We start from the raw sequence: 17,762 nt of genomic DNA, 5'->3' as shown, positions 1-17,762 counted from the left end.
ATTTACTGAACACATTGGTAGGGCATTATTTACTGAACACATTGGTAGGGCATTATTTACTGAGCACATTGGTAGGGTATTATTTACTGAACACATTGGTAGGGCATTATTTACTGCACACATTGGTAGGGCATTACTTACTGAGCACATTGGTAGGGCATTATTTACTGCACACATTGGTAGGGCATTATTTACTGCACACATTGGTAGGGCATTATTTACTAAGCACATTGGTAGGGTATTGTTTACTGAGCACATTGGTAGGGCATTACTTACTGAGCACATTGGTAGGGCATTACTTACTGAGCATATTGGTAGGGTATTGTTTACTGGGCACATTGGTAGGGCATTGCTTACTGAGCACATTGGTAGGGCATTATTTACTGCACACATTGGTAGGGCATTATTTACTGCACACATTGGTAGGGCATTACGTACTGAGCACATTGGTAGGGCATTATTTACTGCACACATTGGTAGGGCATTACTTACTGAGCACATTAGAAGGGCATTATTTACTGAACACATTGGTAGGGCATTATTTACTGAGCACATTGGTAGGGCATTGTTTACTGAACACATTGGTAGGGCATTATTTACAGAGCACATTGGTAGGGCATTATTTACTGAGCACATTGGTATGGCATTATTTACTGAACACATTGGTAGGGCATTATTTACTGAGCACATTGGTAGGGCATTATTTACTGAACACATTGGTAGGGCATTATTTACTGAGCACATTGGTACGGCATTATTTACTGAGCACATTGGTACGGCATTATTTACTGAACACATTGGTAGGGCATTACTTACTGAGCATATTGGTAGGGCATTATTTACAGAGCACATTGGTAGGGCATTACTTACTGAGCACATTGGTAGGGCATTATTTACTGAACACATTGGTAGGGCATTATTTACTGAACACATTGGTAGGGCATTACTTACTGAGCACATTGGTATGGCATTATTAACTGAACACATTGGTAGGGCTTTTAAAAAAAAAAAAGCAGCTTTTAATGTGCATAAAAAAGCAGCAAAAATGCAATGTGTGAACACAGCCTAACAATGCTCTGTAGCGCAACCTTAATCTAATATATAAAGCTCAAGTGTGTGTATATGTCCGGGATTGGCATCCGCACCGTCGCAGCTACAGCCACAAAATTTGGCAGTCACACGTCTGGACCCCAAGAGCGTCCTAGGCTATGTTGTGAGGCGAAATTTTAACCCCGCGCGTTCCAATTCACCAAACAATTTTACCCCTATCTACATAATGGGTAAAAAGTGTGTGCGTATCAAGCCCCGCCCCTCATTATGATGTCATAATGGTTGCCATGGCGACGCTGAGGTCATCATAGGTTGCAATCCCCGCCGCTCATTATGATGTCTTAATGGTTGACTATGGGATGGAGGATGTGTGATGGGTATATGGGCAATGGACTATGGGATGGAAGATATGTATGACGGGTATATGGGCACAGGACTATGGGATGGAGGATATGTATGATGGGTGTATGGACACTCGACTATGGGATGGAGGATATGCATGATGGGTATATGGGCACAGGACTATGGGATGGAGGATATGTATTATGGGTATATGGGCACTGGACTATAGGATGGAGGATATGTATGATGGGTATATTGGCATGGGACTATGGGATTGAGGATAATTATAATTTGTTATAACTAACCACAGTTAGTTACTATGCCCGGGCAGCGCCGGGCTCTTCAGCTCGTTACATATAAATGCATATGAATGGTTATTTCCACTGTAAATCAGTAAACCACTGATTAAAAAAAAATGTATTTTTTATATAAAAATAGATTATTAAAGTGATCCAACCACCATTAAAATGAGCATGGTGTTGGTAACCTACTGTATCAGCAGTTTGTAATTTCTGTCATACATATAAAATGAATGCGTTCTTCATCTAATTTCCATGTCCTCATTTTGTCTGCGAAGATTGATGCTCACATCTATTGTCTGTGCTTTTATTTATAATTGCTTCAACTTGCTGGGATGTTTCTCAATTGTGAGTCAAAACAGCAAACCATGTTGGAACTGAAATAATGAACTAGGCCAAAGTGAAGCAATTCTGCTGTATGTCAATAGTTACAGTGCCATTTGCATATTCTGCAGATCTACAATTTACACATTGCGGGTTGTGATGAGTCTATTTTTTCTGACGTTTAGAAGATTTACAAAATCATGCCACAACTGGAAGAGAACAAAAGAATTCTATATAAGTGACAAGCTCTGCAAAAATAGCTTCACTTTCACCTTATACATTTGATGATTGACAAGAGGATGTGAAAAATAGCAAAGGGCAACTTCCTTATTGACCTTCGAATTACTGACTCTCATGAGAGGTCTTCAAAAGAGTGTGAATATAACAATGTCACAAAGCTATGGCAGGTTCCTGTGATTCAACGGGTGACAATGACCTCAAAAAGTCTTGAAGGGAATCTGCCACCAGGCTTTTTTCACCTAATCTGAGAGCATAGTCTAGCGGAAGATACCCTGAATACAACAATTTGTCATTCACTAGGCTGCTTAGTGTAGTTTTTAGAAAATCACTGTTTTGTCAGCAGGAGATTATCGAGGACTAGTAAATTTGTTGCCATATAGTACAATCACACACCCACCACTGATCGAAAGCCTTCTGCCTATGCACAGTGTACACAGAAAGCTGCCAATCAGCTGTGTAGGCGGAGTTATACAGAGCTCAGTACTTAGAGAATCGGCAGATCTGCACGGTGGCTCAGTGGTTATAACTGCAGCCTTGCTCAGTACTTAGAGAATCGGTAGATCTGCACGGTGGCTCAGTGGTTAGAACTGCAGCCTTGCACCAGTGGAATTCTGGATTCCACTCCCACCAAGGAGGACATCTGAAAGCAGTTTGTATGTTCTCCCTGTGTTTGTGAGGGATTCCACAAGGTACTCCGGTTTACTCCCATGCTTCAAACACATACTGATGGCGAACTGTTCATGAGCCCCAATGGGAACAGTGATTAATGTTGGCACTATAAAGGCACGCATGTCAAATAGATACAATGGTTAATAAAAACTGCAGCACCCAGTAAAGTAAGTGATACGTCACTGGATTCAGGTTATCTTCCCCAATATCATGTTGCTGTCAGATGGCTTACAAAAAAACTGGTGAAAGATTCACTTTAAGCCTACCACACACAATACTAAAATGTCAGCCAAACCTACTGATATCAACAAGTTTGGTCAACAGTCTAATGAGAATGGGAGCTCCAGACAACTGATTGTCGGGGAAAATATCTATCTGGCATTTCCCATTTTGTATTGCCTTCCCTGAGATAACACGTCTGGAGATGGTTCAATTATTGACAGCACAGGTGCACTCGGCCGAACTAGCGCTCCTACTTATGCGAAAGCTAGACTAGATGGCTGAAAGTCGAACAGCCATCTATTATGCATGGTGGCCTTTATTTCCCCAAATTAAACATCATCATCATTACTATTATAGTTGGTAAAGGGTTTCCAAAATATAGGAAACACTTACAATGAAAGTATAGCTCTTCATCTCCTTCTTGGTCAGCCTTGCTATAGCCACAATGCCTGTGAAATATACAATTACAAAAAAACAAAACAATTTTATATACATTTTCTTATGCTACAGTATATAAAGTACAGACAAACAAAGCAATACAATATTTTATTGGCCTTTTTTTTTTGCAAAAGCGACAAAAGGAAGTGCAGCCATATTGTTACGGAATTAAACCTCATTGCTAGAACATGAAAGTTTATTGCCAGTTTTTGAAAAAACTATTAAAACGTGTCAATTAGTATCTAGCTAACAGCACCAATGAACGCTATCATTTTTCAATAGATTCAACCAATCATCTTTTCAGCAATCCATATCCGAGATTAAAAAGGCAATAAAGGGCAACAGTGAATTTGATGGTCAGAGCCTACACTAAAATCCAGCTTTTAGACTCAGGGACCGGAAAACCTCTCACATTTAAGTCAACTCGAAGTGACATTTCCTGAAGAACAGCTTAAAGGAAAAGCTACCTAGTATTGCAAATATAGAAAAAGTGTAATATAAAACCTATTATAGATTAATGGGATCTTCCCATCTGGTTATTTTGTAACAATACAGTAAGCCATAAATGTCTGACTGATGCAGGTGCCATGTGTCTTGACAACGGCTCCTTGGCATATGCTTTCAGGATTAAGAGATGTCCATGAATGTACACTACATCTTCATTCATTATTATGGAAGCTCGGAAAATTGGAAGGACCTGCATCTACAGTATAAGACACATATGACATATACTATCAATAAGCCAAAAAAGTCATAAATGTCCAAAGAGAGGACAATCCCCTTAAAAACAAAAAGTAATAGTATCAGAAGCTCTTCACTGTAGTTGAATTCAGCAAAAACATAGAAAAAAAACACAGTTTTCCCCACAGTTTTTATCTATTCTTTTCTGACATACACCAATTATGATAAATGATGCTATACATTTTTCGTACAGATGTCACAATAACAAGTATGTGTACATTATGCTATGTTTTGTGACTTATACTTTATAAAATATTGTATAAATCAGCATTTTTTTTATTTTTGTTTTAAGCAATTTATCCTTTTTTAATGTCATAAAGCATTTATTCTTTTACTGTAAAGACCTGGCTTGTATCTATATTGCGGTACCTTAGCTTTAGAACTAATAGACAATTTTTCGGAACAGAATATGTCCAATCAACAGAAAATATGGCCAGACAGCAATGATGTCCCTCAATGGACTCAGGACTGTATGTCCATATCGAATGACAAGGGCTCTTTTTAACCCAAAGTAAGGGAAGAGCCCCAGAGTCTCTTCCTTTTAATGCCTTGAGCAGCAATGATAACAGCATTCAAAGGGTTTGACGGCAGAAAATAGAGGTCCGCTAATCTCCACTAGTTCAGCATTGCTGCCAATACGTATTACTGCAGTCACCCCACTACTGGTCACATGGGCGCACACATATGTGACGACAAATATGATCGAGATGATGTGGCAACTACCTGCTGATCAAAATGAGCATATTTTTTATTGGTTCTGAAATAAGTCCTGTATTTTGTTTCCCAAAATATACACAATTATTACCTTCTTCCGATGATAAAACCAAAGACCATGAAGACCAAAATAATAGTGCCTGCCACGGCAACAACAGCAATTATGATGACAGGATTCTGCTCACTGGATACGGCAGTTGCTGTAAGAAGACATACAATATAATCAAAGCACAAACTAGCATAAAAGACACAAATATGAAATCACTAATGCTTTCATGCTGCAAACTAATAGCACACTGGCTTTGAAATGTCTTGATATTGCACTTGATCAACATGCAAGGCTTTGATATTCACACAACAGAATACATTTATACAACGACTCATTAGCAATTCCAAAAAAGCAGACATTTCTAGCGTATATTTTTGCTGACAGAAAAGCAAAAACTTTACCAGTAGCTTCTTCCAAGGTAGTGACATCGAGCCTGGGACTGTACATTCCATAACCGGCGGCAGTGAAAGCTCGAATTTGAAACACGTAAACTGTTCCAGGTCGAAGATTATTGACGGAAACAGATGTTAATTTGGTTTTAAGTGTAGAATATGTGCGTTCCTTCTGATCCTACAAAAAGATAAAACATAGTACACCGTTAATGTGCTTGAAATACATCTAAAAAGCATTAGACAACTGCAAAGTGTAGCAGTAACTAGATCAGGTAGGTCCTTCATGGCACCAAAAGTGAATTTGTTGATTAGGGTTGAGATTTAACAGATGGGATAACAGTCCTGCGATGAGATGAAAAATACTGTAGTTTTTATCTTTCCTAAGAACCTCATTTGGTTAATTGGTAAGTCATATAAGTAGTGAATTTCAAGCACCTGGGATGTGATGTGATCAAGGACATTGGACAAGGTTTCTTTGTCTTTGATTTATTATAATTTTCTATTGGATTCCCAGCAGGACATCATTTAGAGAAGCCGTGTCCAACGCAGTTTTTCTTTATTTTGGAAACAACAATGGATTGATGGTTACTAGAGGCTTTGAGGGTGAAGGTGGCATGATTGTGAAAAATGAAGAGGCTTGAGTAAAAATGACTCAAGGAGGAAACAGGGTTGGGATATTGAGGTAATTGTGATGTATTTCAATGTGATGGACACAGCGGGTGCCAAAGAAAACAGAGAGTTCTACAAGAACATGTAATGAGTAGCTCTATCTTAACAGATTTCACTAGATGGCAGGCGACATGCTGGGAGTGAAGCCAGGCCTTGGAACAAATTATATGGCTTATGAGGTAGGAGAAGAAGTATTCTGAGAAGTTTGTGTTGGAGAGCTGATTTCTAGAGGATAAATATGATGGGATCAAGCTTAACAGAAGATGGGGATATTCCATTAATCAGAGTGGTTGAAGAGACTAGGTAGGATGAGATTTAATTTAAAGTAAATAGAATAGATAAGAAGAAATGGATGGAACAAGACAGGTAAGTTGGAGGAAGGAGATTAATACAGAGATACGTCTAATAACGAGAGCTTGGGATAGCACTATAGTAATAGCTTTTATGCCCGAGCACATCATTAAATGTTAAAATTAAGCCACTGCTAATTAGAAACTAAGGAGACTACAGATGATGTAGTGTTGGAATATAGAGTACCGTAATACTGCTGCGCTAATAACTCCTTCACAGATATAAAGAACACAATAGCTAATGATAATGCATGGCTTTCGGAATGAGCAAACACAGCAATAGTATGGAAGAGGGGAGTTTATTCTGTTCATTCAGTTAACTGTTTGGGGCAGGGCTGTCAAAGTGGCAGAAGTTCAAAAATATTATTTGGCCCCTGCTTTACTCAAAGGGTAGCATGATGAGAATCGTTTACTATACCTGGAAGTGGCTAGATTATATCAAAGGTAAAATATATGATCATTTCGAGGCCCCTATCTCTCAGAGTACATACTGATTTCTAGTACATCACATTCACTGTATCTAGCTTGGCAGAATAAGAATACAACTATGATAGTAAGTACAGACATTACCTGGTACTGCAGGTTTATAAAACCACATTTGAAATATTTATTATGAGCCAAGCAAGTCTCACAAATATATCATGAACATATTTCAAAATTATTATAGTTTGCAGATAGCTTTAGATCTTCTCCATAACAGTGTTCATAAAAGCCATACTGGTAATGTCGATGAAAACTTCCTTACAGTATATACCATTAGAAGTGAATATCATGATTAGACTACCTACAGATTGATTCTATACACATGGAAAATCCGATGGTCAAAGTTAGGAGCGCCATAAGCCAGCCATACATATTTTCTCTGGTAGAAAGCACATGTTCAAAGTGCGTATAAAGAATGTGCTGCCAGAAATGGTGCTGCTTATCTCATGAAAATACAAATATTGGGCATGTTGAAATCAAACATACTTGACCCTCCTGCCCTCAAGGAGTTGGGCTGGCACTATACAGATTAGATCATTAGCTGATCTACCAATATGTATCTAGTGTGTATGAGAGGAAAAACTAGAGACACAGTTACACGGTGGGAAAACGCAACTTGACGATGGTCCACTACTTCTTTAAGTCCCACATACACATTACAGTATATGAAATGATTGGTTGTCAGTTGAACAAGCAACCTTTAGTTGATAGCCTCAAAAGAGTACAGACTAGATTGGCCAATATTGTACATTTTCTGCCAATGATGCAGCCAGTCTTGATCAACAACCAAAAAAGTCCAACAAGCCTGAGTGGTGTATTGAATATCTATGAACATTCGCTTGTCAAGGTTGAAATCAACCATTTCATTTGAGTTTTGTCCAATGTGCATAGGATTCCCTACATGGTTAAAGAGTAACTAAACTTATGTATTTTTTTGTTTTAGGTCCTGTAATACTGAGCAGATCAGTGGGGCTCTGGGTACTCAACCCCTCATGATTGCTCAACTGACCTCTTGAAAGGGCACAGCACAGGAGACTAGAGCACAGAGCCTTTGATTGAGTGCACATACACAGCGGAGTACAGATACAGTAGAAAGTGAAAGGTTCTTTAAGCCATTCGTACTCTGCTGTGTATGAGCTTTTAGGGAGGAGCTGTGTACTTGTGTCTCCTGAATGGTGCACTTTTAACAGGTCTTTTGAGTAATCGATGGGGTCTTAGGACCAGGACCACCATTGATCTGCTCAGAATTAATAACGTTAAAGAAAAAAATATTATACAAAAGAATACTTGCTCTTTAAAACTAATAAACTCTAGTTGACAAAAAGAAAGCATTAGTAGGAAAGTAACTGAATAACAATGAAGCTATATATAGTGGGCAGAGAAAGCATTCAGACCCATTTAAATTTTTCACTCTTTGTTTCATTGCAGCCACTTGGAAAATTCAAAAAAGTTCTTTTATTTTTCTCATTAATGTACACTTTGCACCCCATCTTGACAGAAAAAAACAGAAACGTAGAATTTTTTGCAAATTTATTAAAAAAGAAAAACTGAAATATCACCTGGTCATAAGTATGCTCAGAAACTCATTTTTAAGCCACATGCTGTCCATTTCCTTGTGATGCTCCTTGAGATGGTTCTACTCTCAAGTTGCCCAGTCTTCAAACAGAGGCTGGACAGACATCTGTCTGGAATGTTTTAGTGAATTCTGCTTTGGGCAGGGGGTTGGTCCAGATGACCCAAGAGGTCCCTTCCAACTCTACCATTCTATGATTCTACTCCTTCATTGGAGTCCAGCTGTGTTTAATTAAACTGATCGGACTTGATTTGGAAAGGCACACACCTGTCTATATAAGACCTCACAGATCACAGTGCATGTCAGACCAAATGAGAAACATGAGGTCGAAAGGAACTGGCCAAGGAGCTCAGAGATAGAATTGTGGCAAGGCACATATCTGGCCAAGGATACAAAACAATTTGTGCAGTACTCAAGGTTTCTAAGGGCACAGCGGCCACCATAATCCTTAAATGGAAGAAATTTGGGACCACCAGAAGTATTTCTAGACCTGGCCTTCCAGCCAAACTGAGCAATCGTGGGAGAAGAGCCTTGATGAGAGAGGTAAACAAGAACCACAAGATCATTGTGGCTGAGCTCCACAGATGCAGTAGGGAGATGGGAGAAAGTTCCACAAAGTCAGCTATCACTGCAGCCCTCCACCAGTCGGTCCTTTATGGGAGAGTGGCCCGACGAAATCCTCTCCTCAGTGTAATACATATGAAAGCCCACATAGAGCTTGCTAAAAAACACATGAAGGACTCCCAGACTATGAGAAATAAGATTCTCTGGTCTGATGAGATGAAGATAGAACTTTTTGGTGATAATTCTAAGCGGTATGTGTGGAGAAAACCAGGCACTGCTCATCACCTGCCCAATACAATCCCAACAGTGGAACATGGTGGTGGCAGCATCATGCTATGGGGGTGTTTTTCAGCTGCAAGGACAGGACGACTGGTTGCAATTGAAGGAAACATGAATGCGGTCATGAACAGAGATATCCTGGATGAAAACCTCTTCCAGAGTGCTCTGGACCTCAGACTTGGCCGAAGGTTCACCTTCCAACAAAACAATGACCCTAACCACACAGCTAAAATAACAAAAGGAGTGGCTTCAGAACAACTTTGTGACCATTCTTGACTGGCTCAGCCAGAGCCCTGACCTAAACCCAATTGAGCATCTCTGGAGAGACCTGAAAATGGATGCCCACCAATGTTCACCATCCAACCTGATCGAACTGGTGAGGATCTGCAAGGAAGAACGGCAGAGGATCCCCAAATCCAGATGTGAAAAACTTGTTGCATCATTCCCAAAAAGAATCATGGCTGTACTAGCTCAAAAGGGTGCTTCTACTCAATTCTGAGCAGGGTCTGAATACTTATGACCATGTGATATTTCAGTTTTTCTTTTTTATTAAATTTGCAAAAATTTCTACATTTCTGTTTTTTTCAGTCATGATGGGGTCCAGAGTTTACAAGAATAAGCAAAAAAAAAAACTTTCTTGAATTTACCAAATGGCTGCAATGAAACAAAGAGTGAAAACTTTAAAGGGGTCTGAACACTTTCTGTACCCACTGTATTTAGCTCAGGTTTTGGTGAAAACTGTAGGCAGAGCAAAGTGTGATTTTAATCCAGGATTTGTTACCCATATTGAAGTCATAATAACAGAGAATTGGCTGAAAACAGTATTTAAAGGAACCGGTAAGGTCCCCCATTCCCTCCAACCCAGCAGTAGGACTAAATTTCCTGCCTAACAAGCCATTTAAAACGTTATTCAGTGAAAACAAAGTTTTAAAAAAGCATTTATATTTTCCCCGTTTGCTATGCTAATGAGGACTTTGACTAGTCCATGAGGCATTAGTTGCCCTAGACTAGTCAGCCCTCTTTCCATGTTATCACGCCCCTCTGGGTAAGATAGCATGATTTGCAGGAGCGGCATCATCGCCAGTTCCTACAAATCTCATGCATGTGAGCAGCTTTTTTCACTCATGTCATTGTTCCAGCTGAGTCTTGTTCCTGCTGAGTACGGATGCTCTTTGGTTCCTCCATGGATGCGAGCCGTCTTCTGTACTTCCTGTCATGCGCACTGCGCCTCGAACGCAGGGAGCGTACATGCGGCTACAGAGGCGCAGTCATGCTGCCATTATGAGCGGCACGCATGTGAGATTTGCAGGAAATGGTAATGGCATTGCCTCCTGCAAATTATGTTATTATGCCCACAGGAGAGTAATAACATGGAAAGAGGACAGACTAATCTGAGAACACTAACGCCCCATTAACTAGTCAAAGCCCTAATTAGCATAGCAAACGAGGACCTTATAACCTTATAAATGCTTGTTTTAAACCATGTTTTAACTGAATATAATTACACAGTGCTGGTTAGGCAGGGAATTTAGACCACATAGGTGGGTGGGAGGGCATGGACACCGGACAGGTTCCCTTTAAGATGACCAGATTTTAAACTTGCTTATTTTTTTATTTAAAATATTGCAATTTTTTTTTGTATTTCATCTCCTAACATTGGATTTGTGCTTCGTGTCAATGGCAGCATAATTTTCCATATGCAGCAGCCTCTCCAGTTCGACTGAAAGAGACACAGGGTGTCATTTGGGCGAGAACTGCATTGGGCATTTTACACTGACAAACAGAATGGAGGGATGTTAAAAAAAAAAAAATCAAAATGAAAAGTACGTGAAAAACTTGCATACACGTTCATTATAGGACGATTACGTTTTATCAATATTGACCCAGGGAACCTATTTAAGAAAGGAATGGGTAAATATATTCTTCGTGCTTGGGGAAATGGCTGGATTAAAAGCAGAGCCCATGATTTGAAACACATTTGAAAATCGGATTTGGAAACATAAGCCAAAACAGAAACACAAAAGCAATGTATAACATGTAGTAGACATTTACTAAACTGATTTTGTTTATTATGGTTGTATTGCAAATTATGAACATTAGCAATTTCCTGTGTTAACAGCTCTTACTTTCTCATAATACTTGATTTCATATTCGGTGATGACTCCATTGGGATGTTCGGGTTCCTGCCAGGATAGATCGACAGCACGCTGTAACACTCTGTCCTTCATTACCCCACTTACTTGAGACGGAGCTAGAGAAAAGCACGATGATAAAAATAAGCACATTTGCTATCATCCATCACATAAAACCCCACATTTGATCAGTCTCTCACAGTGTGACTTTAATTATTTCATTAAACTAAAATAAAGCACCTTTTTCATAAAGTACAATAAAATGCAGATACTAATGAAGATTCAAACAAGGCCTTATTATGCTCATAAACTAGAATCGAAATGTAAATTAAAGTGCAAACAGCAGAAGACAGCATTGTTGGAGTTAGCGCAAACAGGAATTGATGGGATTATACTGACAATTAAGCAAATGAATTCTAATTAAGCCAAAAATCGCAGGCTTTCAGATTAATCTCTTGTGATACATTGACAGACCAAATATTTATTATACATGAAAATAGCACAACAAAACAACAGAAACAAACATTTTATGGCCATTTGGAGTATTAGATTTATTGGAGTATGCCAATTATCTGGGAACAACTTCATTGAATCACTATATATAGCAGCTAACCTTATATTGAAACCCAAGATAAAATAATACCAACTTCTATAGAGGCTGGCTGCCAGCAATATAAAAGTCCACTTACTGTCTCTATACAGTTTGATATGTGTGGACTGATTAGAATCCATTTTCTCACTATCTGAATTTGGAGTGCTGCAACCAATTTTGGGATTTTTATACATTTATTTTGAAATCCAAGCTACATTTTATAAGAACTTTTAGACATTCATCCATTACCATGTCCTTTGATAAAACTACCATACACATAACTGTTAAGTTCTTAGTACACTAGAATAGACAATGTTAATAGTTTCAGGATACGTAGATATCGATCAATTACCACCCTTAAAATGTGACCCAACAATGATGACAGCATGAGAGCCATCATTTTTTTCCATGATTTTTAGACACATATTACAGGTGCAATATTAAATAAGTAATAGAAGTAAACAGTGACATATCCATCATTTAAAGGGGATGTCCACTCCAAACTGATAAGTATGCAGTCACTCTATGAGACAGCAGACATATGAATCCCCCCAGTGCACGCACTGTGCGCTGTAGGAAATCGCCGGATTCAGACCAAGGAACTTATGAGTTATACATACCCCCAGCCAGTGTGTGTGACCTCGCTCTCCATATACTTGTATGGATGGAGGCAGCACCTTCTAGTCGGTCAGACCCACTGAACGGCAGCATCTCGACAGGGCGTAGCACTGGCTCAATACAAGTGTATGCAGCGAGGTACCGGCCCATGGCCGTTCCCGGGTCTCAAAACGGTGAATCCTTGCAGCGCACAGTTCATGCGCGGGGGGGGGGGGGGGATTCACAAGTATGCAGTCACACAGAGTGACTGCAGACTTATCGGTTTGTCACTCATTGAAGCTCTTGTATGAATATCTTTGGTACAAACAAATGTCTGAACTTCATCAGAAAATATGGTGCACAAAATATACTACATATTTAACAACACTGTCACAAGACTGTCTCAAGACAGTGCTTCAGGAGAACACCACTCATGGGCCTCCAGGGTTCCTACTTCCTGGGGTTGGTGGTAAGTGTGATTCTCATTATTGATGATTTGGACTTGTTTTGGCATTGTTGAGCCATGGGTTTGAAGTGTATGCTCTCCATTTGTGGAAGCAGAATGAGCCAGCCAGCTTCACAGAAGAGCCTGCACACTTTAAGCAAAGAGCTTGTAAGCACTGAGCTCATTGCTTAATAAACTGGCCACCACTGATTAACTGCAGATGTGGCTGGTAACCTTGTTAACAAAAAGTATATAAGATAATTCAAAATCCATTGTTCTTAAGAACAGAGTTAATTTTATAATAACGTTGTCAAGGATAACAGCCAAAGATCTTGGAGATCCTACTGCTGCCATCAATTTGTCAAGGAAAACACCAGAGAGAACACGCAGATCCCACTGCTGTCATCAATTTGTCAGGTATAACAGCAATATGTTCACAGTGAGCGTCTAATATATACAGATCCGATTCCAAAGCATGGAATATACATACGGTATATAAAAAAAATTATATATATACACACACACATACACACCCCGGTACGGTCACTACCAGCTCAACAATAACAAAAGGAGCTAGCTGCGATTACCAATTGTTTATACAGGTGCAGTTTATAGAGCAAGAGAAATTGAGCTATTCAATTTTATATATTTAATATGAAAAGTAGGCAGTGTTTATAAACATATACAAAGGGGAGCTCTTCAGGGGAGGGTAATGGACAGAATCACAACACAGTCTCTCACAGGACTAACTCTGATCATAGTTTGGTATTTGCTTTCATTAACACAAGCCACGCCCACATACCTCCCCTCTGGTGACTTATAGCAGGGCTGGTCCGGGGTGTGACTTTTTTTTAGAAAATGATGGGATCCCCAACTTTTACAATATCTTCACCCCTGGAGATCCCAGGCATGAGATAGTACTATCCTGTTTCCTATCACAATTTTGTCTATCCATAGAGAGGAAACATGGCATACATATTGTCATTCATCTGCCTGATATTAATTTGAAAGGTGCTGTTGCAACTGCCCATTGACGTACGACAATGCGTCACGTTTGTCACAACTCCGATAATATATCTTACATAACTATAGGACCCTTGATATTCACAAAAAAAGTCAATATTAATAGCTAGAATGGAAGCAATGCAGCTTAATGTTGCTTTCCTGTCAGTTCTGATCACATTGAAGCTAAGGCCATAAATCTGTCACCTATCCCAATTCGTCTGCAGCTGGGGATAAAGGCTACAGGTTATCTCTACTGGCCATAAATCTTTTATATCCAAAGATTTCCTCTGTCAGCCATGCCTGGTCTGCAAGTCATCCAATAATCCTCTTTAATTACCTGTTCACATCAAGGGAGTCCAATTGCACAGGGGTCATCTTGCTTCAATACGCACCATCAACTACTATATGAAACGGCTTACAGATTTTACAATTATCTCTATAACAAACATATCACAGCTCCTGGCCAGGGAAGGACGCAAAACAGAGTATACAGGCAGGACAGCTTAGGTTCACAGCTGCTGCATTTTGTGAGGTAAACCGTTTCCCTGCCTGTTAAAAAAATCATATTAACCTTACAGAAATAATCAACTATGACCCCATGCTGCTCTGTCGGTATACACTCTTTTTTCTTCCCCAGCTCAGTATCTGTGGTATGATCAGACCATGTTCCTGTACGGTCAGTGTGACGAAAGCGCACCCTGTGCCACCAATATGTCACGATTCCACCGCTGACACCAATGTCAGCGGACGGAGGGACGCGACGCACTGCCGGCACACGGCTATCACAGGCACAGTGGGGGCTTATCTTAGTTATCCCACCACTGGCACCATGTGACAAAAATACAGCAAGCTAATCTTGCCCTAACAATTTATCGCAGGGGGGGTTATTTTGGATGCCCCACCACTGCTAACAACCTTCCAAGAACTGCGGGGATTTATGGATATCCCACTTTCTCAGTTCCACTTTGGAACTCGCAGCTCTCCGGCGCCCCCCTTATCCTCAGGTCAGTCAGGGAACTACACCTAGGATAATTAGTCGCCGGATGGGCTGCTTGTTGTGCACAGGCGATTAGACTACTGCAGAAAGGGAATTATCAATGCTTTGGCCTTAGCCACCCATTCAGCATATAAGACCCTTCCGTACTGTCAGATAGCCCAGTCAACCGAACACACCACGCTGCCACCAGCTCCAGATTTCTCCGCGTAAGTTATAGACTTAAGGGAGGGGTTCGAAGCCAACCCAAACAGTAGCATAATTATCTAAAGAAAAGGCGCATAAGTTTGTTTCTTAGAGCATGAAGGCACATTGATAGATTTACGATTTATTCCCCGAAAGAGGGCAGTGATTACATAGATAAAAAGTTGTTACAAAGTTGAGACAGTAAATATGTACAATGCAAATATAAAACAACAAGGATTAAAAAACAGAGTAACACTTACATGTGCTTAGTTGGTATCAGGCAGCCCATGTGCTAGGGGGGAGGGGCAGCCAGCCACACATCCCCGGACATCTGCAGGTCTTTTCAGCATGAAAACTCCAGCTTAACTGACTGATTGTCCACTCGCATCTCTTATGGTCTTTGCTGTGTGACCTCAGCAAAAGGGGCCGGCTGGGGAGGTTCAACCCCCCTACTCTCTAAGTTGCAATTTAACTAAAAACTTATAATAACTATATCTTAACGAGGGAAGCTCGTATAAACACGCCGATGGTCTCATTTTTCTCAGTTTATCGAACCCAATAAGACAACACCAAGCATGCCGTAATTAGGACACTCCATTTGGGAGCAATCCATATCTCAGTTTCTGGAGTGGTTAGAATCGTGAAAAATAGGGGTTAGAAAGCTGGTTTCATTGCCTACGCAGAGATGTGATTATTATATCTCTGCGGTGTATGGTTTTTGCGATATGACTGGTTTTAACACTTCCCATAGCTGAATTCAAGCCCCTGGTTTTAAACAAAGACATGCTCTACACTTAGCTTAATTAACATTCCTAGCTTCACAGGAAATGGCAGGTGTCCTGTTTCAGATGCAGGCAGACCAGCACACACACACACAGCTGCTAAGGAGGGAGAAACAAAAGGAGGGGGGCTGCAGCTGTATGGCAAGCAGCTTTCTCATAGAATGGAAAATTCTGGAAGGTTCCAGCAAAATCATGCCTTACAGTACATTACAGTCAGACACAGCTATTACACAGTACACAGCAGGGGCACATTTAAAAGATTATCTCAGCACAGGAACATTTAACATATCCAATTGTGAGACTTATTATTATTAAGAAATATATTAATTAAAATGGACATAGTTTGTGGGAAAACCCCTTTAAGTAGATGAAGTTTAAAAAATAAAAATATACACACAAAGAAATATATAGCAGTAGAAATATTTACTAAGCCAAGCAAAGAGTCACTGAAACATTTAATGTTATTAGATATACATTAAGAATATAAGATATCTGCGATATCTGTGACTAAATAAAATATATTGGTCAGAAAATTTGGTGGCAGTGTTTATTTAAGTAATATGTGATTTATCAGGGTATTTATATAGGGTCAGCTGATGCAACAGCGGGGGCAACATATCGCATATCGGATCAGGGTGCAAACCTCCGCAGTCAGGCAGGGTATTATTCTAGTGTAAAATAGGGACACATTTTTGCCTCTTGCCCATAATCTCTAGGCTTTACTATTTAATCATATTTACCTTGCTTGGAATAATTTTTTTTGCTTGTATCATTATTTACATATCTATCATCTCTGTGTATCAATCTTTGCATTCACTGCTATCTTATTAATACTAGGGCAAAAAGTTGGCTTTTATACTTCTGTATTTTAGTAGATGTGCTGGTTGGCCCCATTTCTCTTTTCCTCTATATAGTGGCATGTTAAACTTTGGGCACCCCTGGCCAAAGTTACTGTTATTGTTTCAGACGTTAATTAGCCCATTAGGGTTATGGCTTGTTCACTAAAATCGTTAGGAATGACCAGGTGATGCAAATTTCAAACTTTACAAAAACCCAGCCCCCTCTAACCTTGTGCCAAAAAACAGCAGCCATGGGTTCTTCTAAGCAGCTGCCTAGCAGTCTGAAAATGAAAATGTTGGAAGCCCACAAAGCAGGAGAAGTCTATAAGAAGATAGCAAAGCGTTTTCAAGTTTCCCTTTCCTCAGTTGGAAATGTAATTAAGAAATGGCAGTTAATAGGAACAGTGGAGGTTAATATAAGGTCTGGAAGACCAAGCAAAATTTCAGTGAGAGTTGCTCAGAGGAGTGCTAGAGAGGCAAATCAGAAGCCGCGCTTGACTGCAAAAGATTTTCAGAAAGATTTAACAGACTGTGGAGTTGTGGTACATTGTTCTACTGTTCACAAACACCTGCACAAATATGGTTTTCATGGAAGAGTCATCAGAAGAAAACCTCTCCTGCGCCCTGCCATAAAATTCAGCATCAGACGTATGCAAAAGAATATCTAAACATGCCTGACGCATTTTGGAAACAAGCCCTCTGGACCGACGATCTTAAAATAGAACTGTTGGGCCGCAATGATCAAAGGTGTATAGTGAGAAAAAAGGGCACAAAATTTGAGGAAAAGAACAT

At 39.8% G+C, this 17,762-nt stretch overlaps 1 protein-coding gene across 4 annotated transcripts in view; it reads right to left on the bottom strand.

Annotated features, from left to right (window-relative positions):
- EPHA7 (EPH receptor A7) overlaps positions 1-17,762 on the bottom strand; it is a 283,691-nt gene that overhangs the window by 72,828 nt on the left and 193,101 nt on the right. For all 4 annotated transcript variants that reach the window (XM_073589546.1, XM_073589548.1, XM_073589547.1 and 1 more), the window contains exons 6-9: positions 11,525-11,649; positions 5,490-5,658; positions 5,131-5,239; positions 3,540-3,595 (exon numbers count right to left, since the gene is read on the bottom strand). In XM_073589546.1, coding sequence (XP_073445647.1) covers positions 3,540-3,595; positions 5,131-5,239; positions 5,490-5,658; positions 11,525-11,649 — 459 coding nt within the window. The remainder of the gene's footprint in view (positions 1-3,539; positions 3,596-5,130; positions 5,240-5,489; positions 5,659-11,524; positions 11,650-17,762) is intronic.

The sequence above is a fragment of the Dendrobates tinctorius genome, unplaced genomic scaffold, assembly GCF_039654945.1.
Source record: "Dendrobates tinctorius isolate UK_male_01 unplaced genomic scaffold, ASM3965494v1 ptg000111l, whole genome shotgun sequence".
Lineage (NCBI taxonomy): Eukaryota > Metazoa > Chordata > Amphibia > Anura > Dendrobatidae > Dendrobates > Dendrobates tinctorius.
Note: the sequence above shows the minus strand (reverse complement) of the source record. Positions and strands in the feature narration are given on the sequence as shown.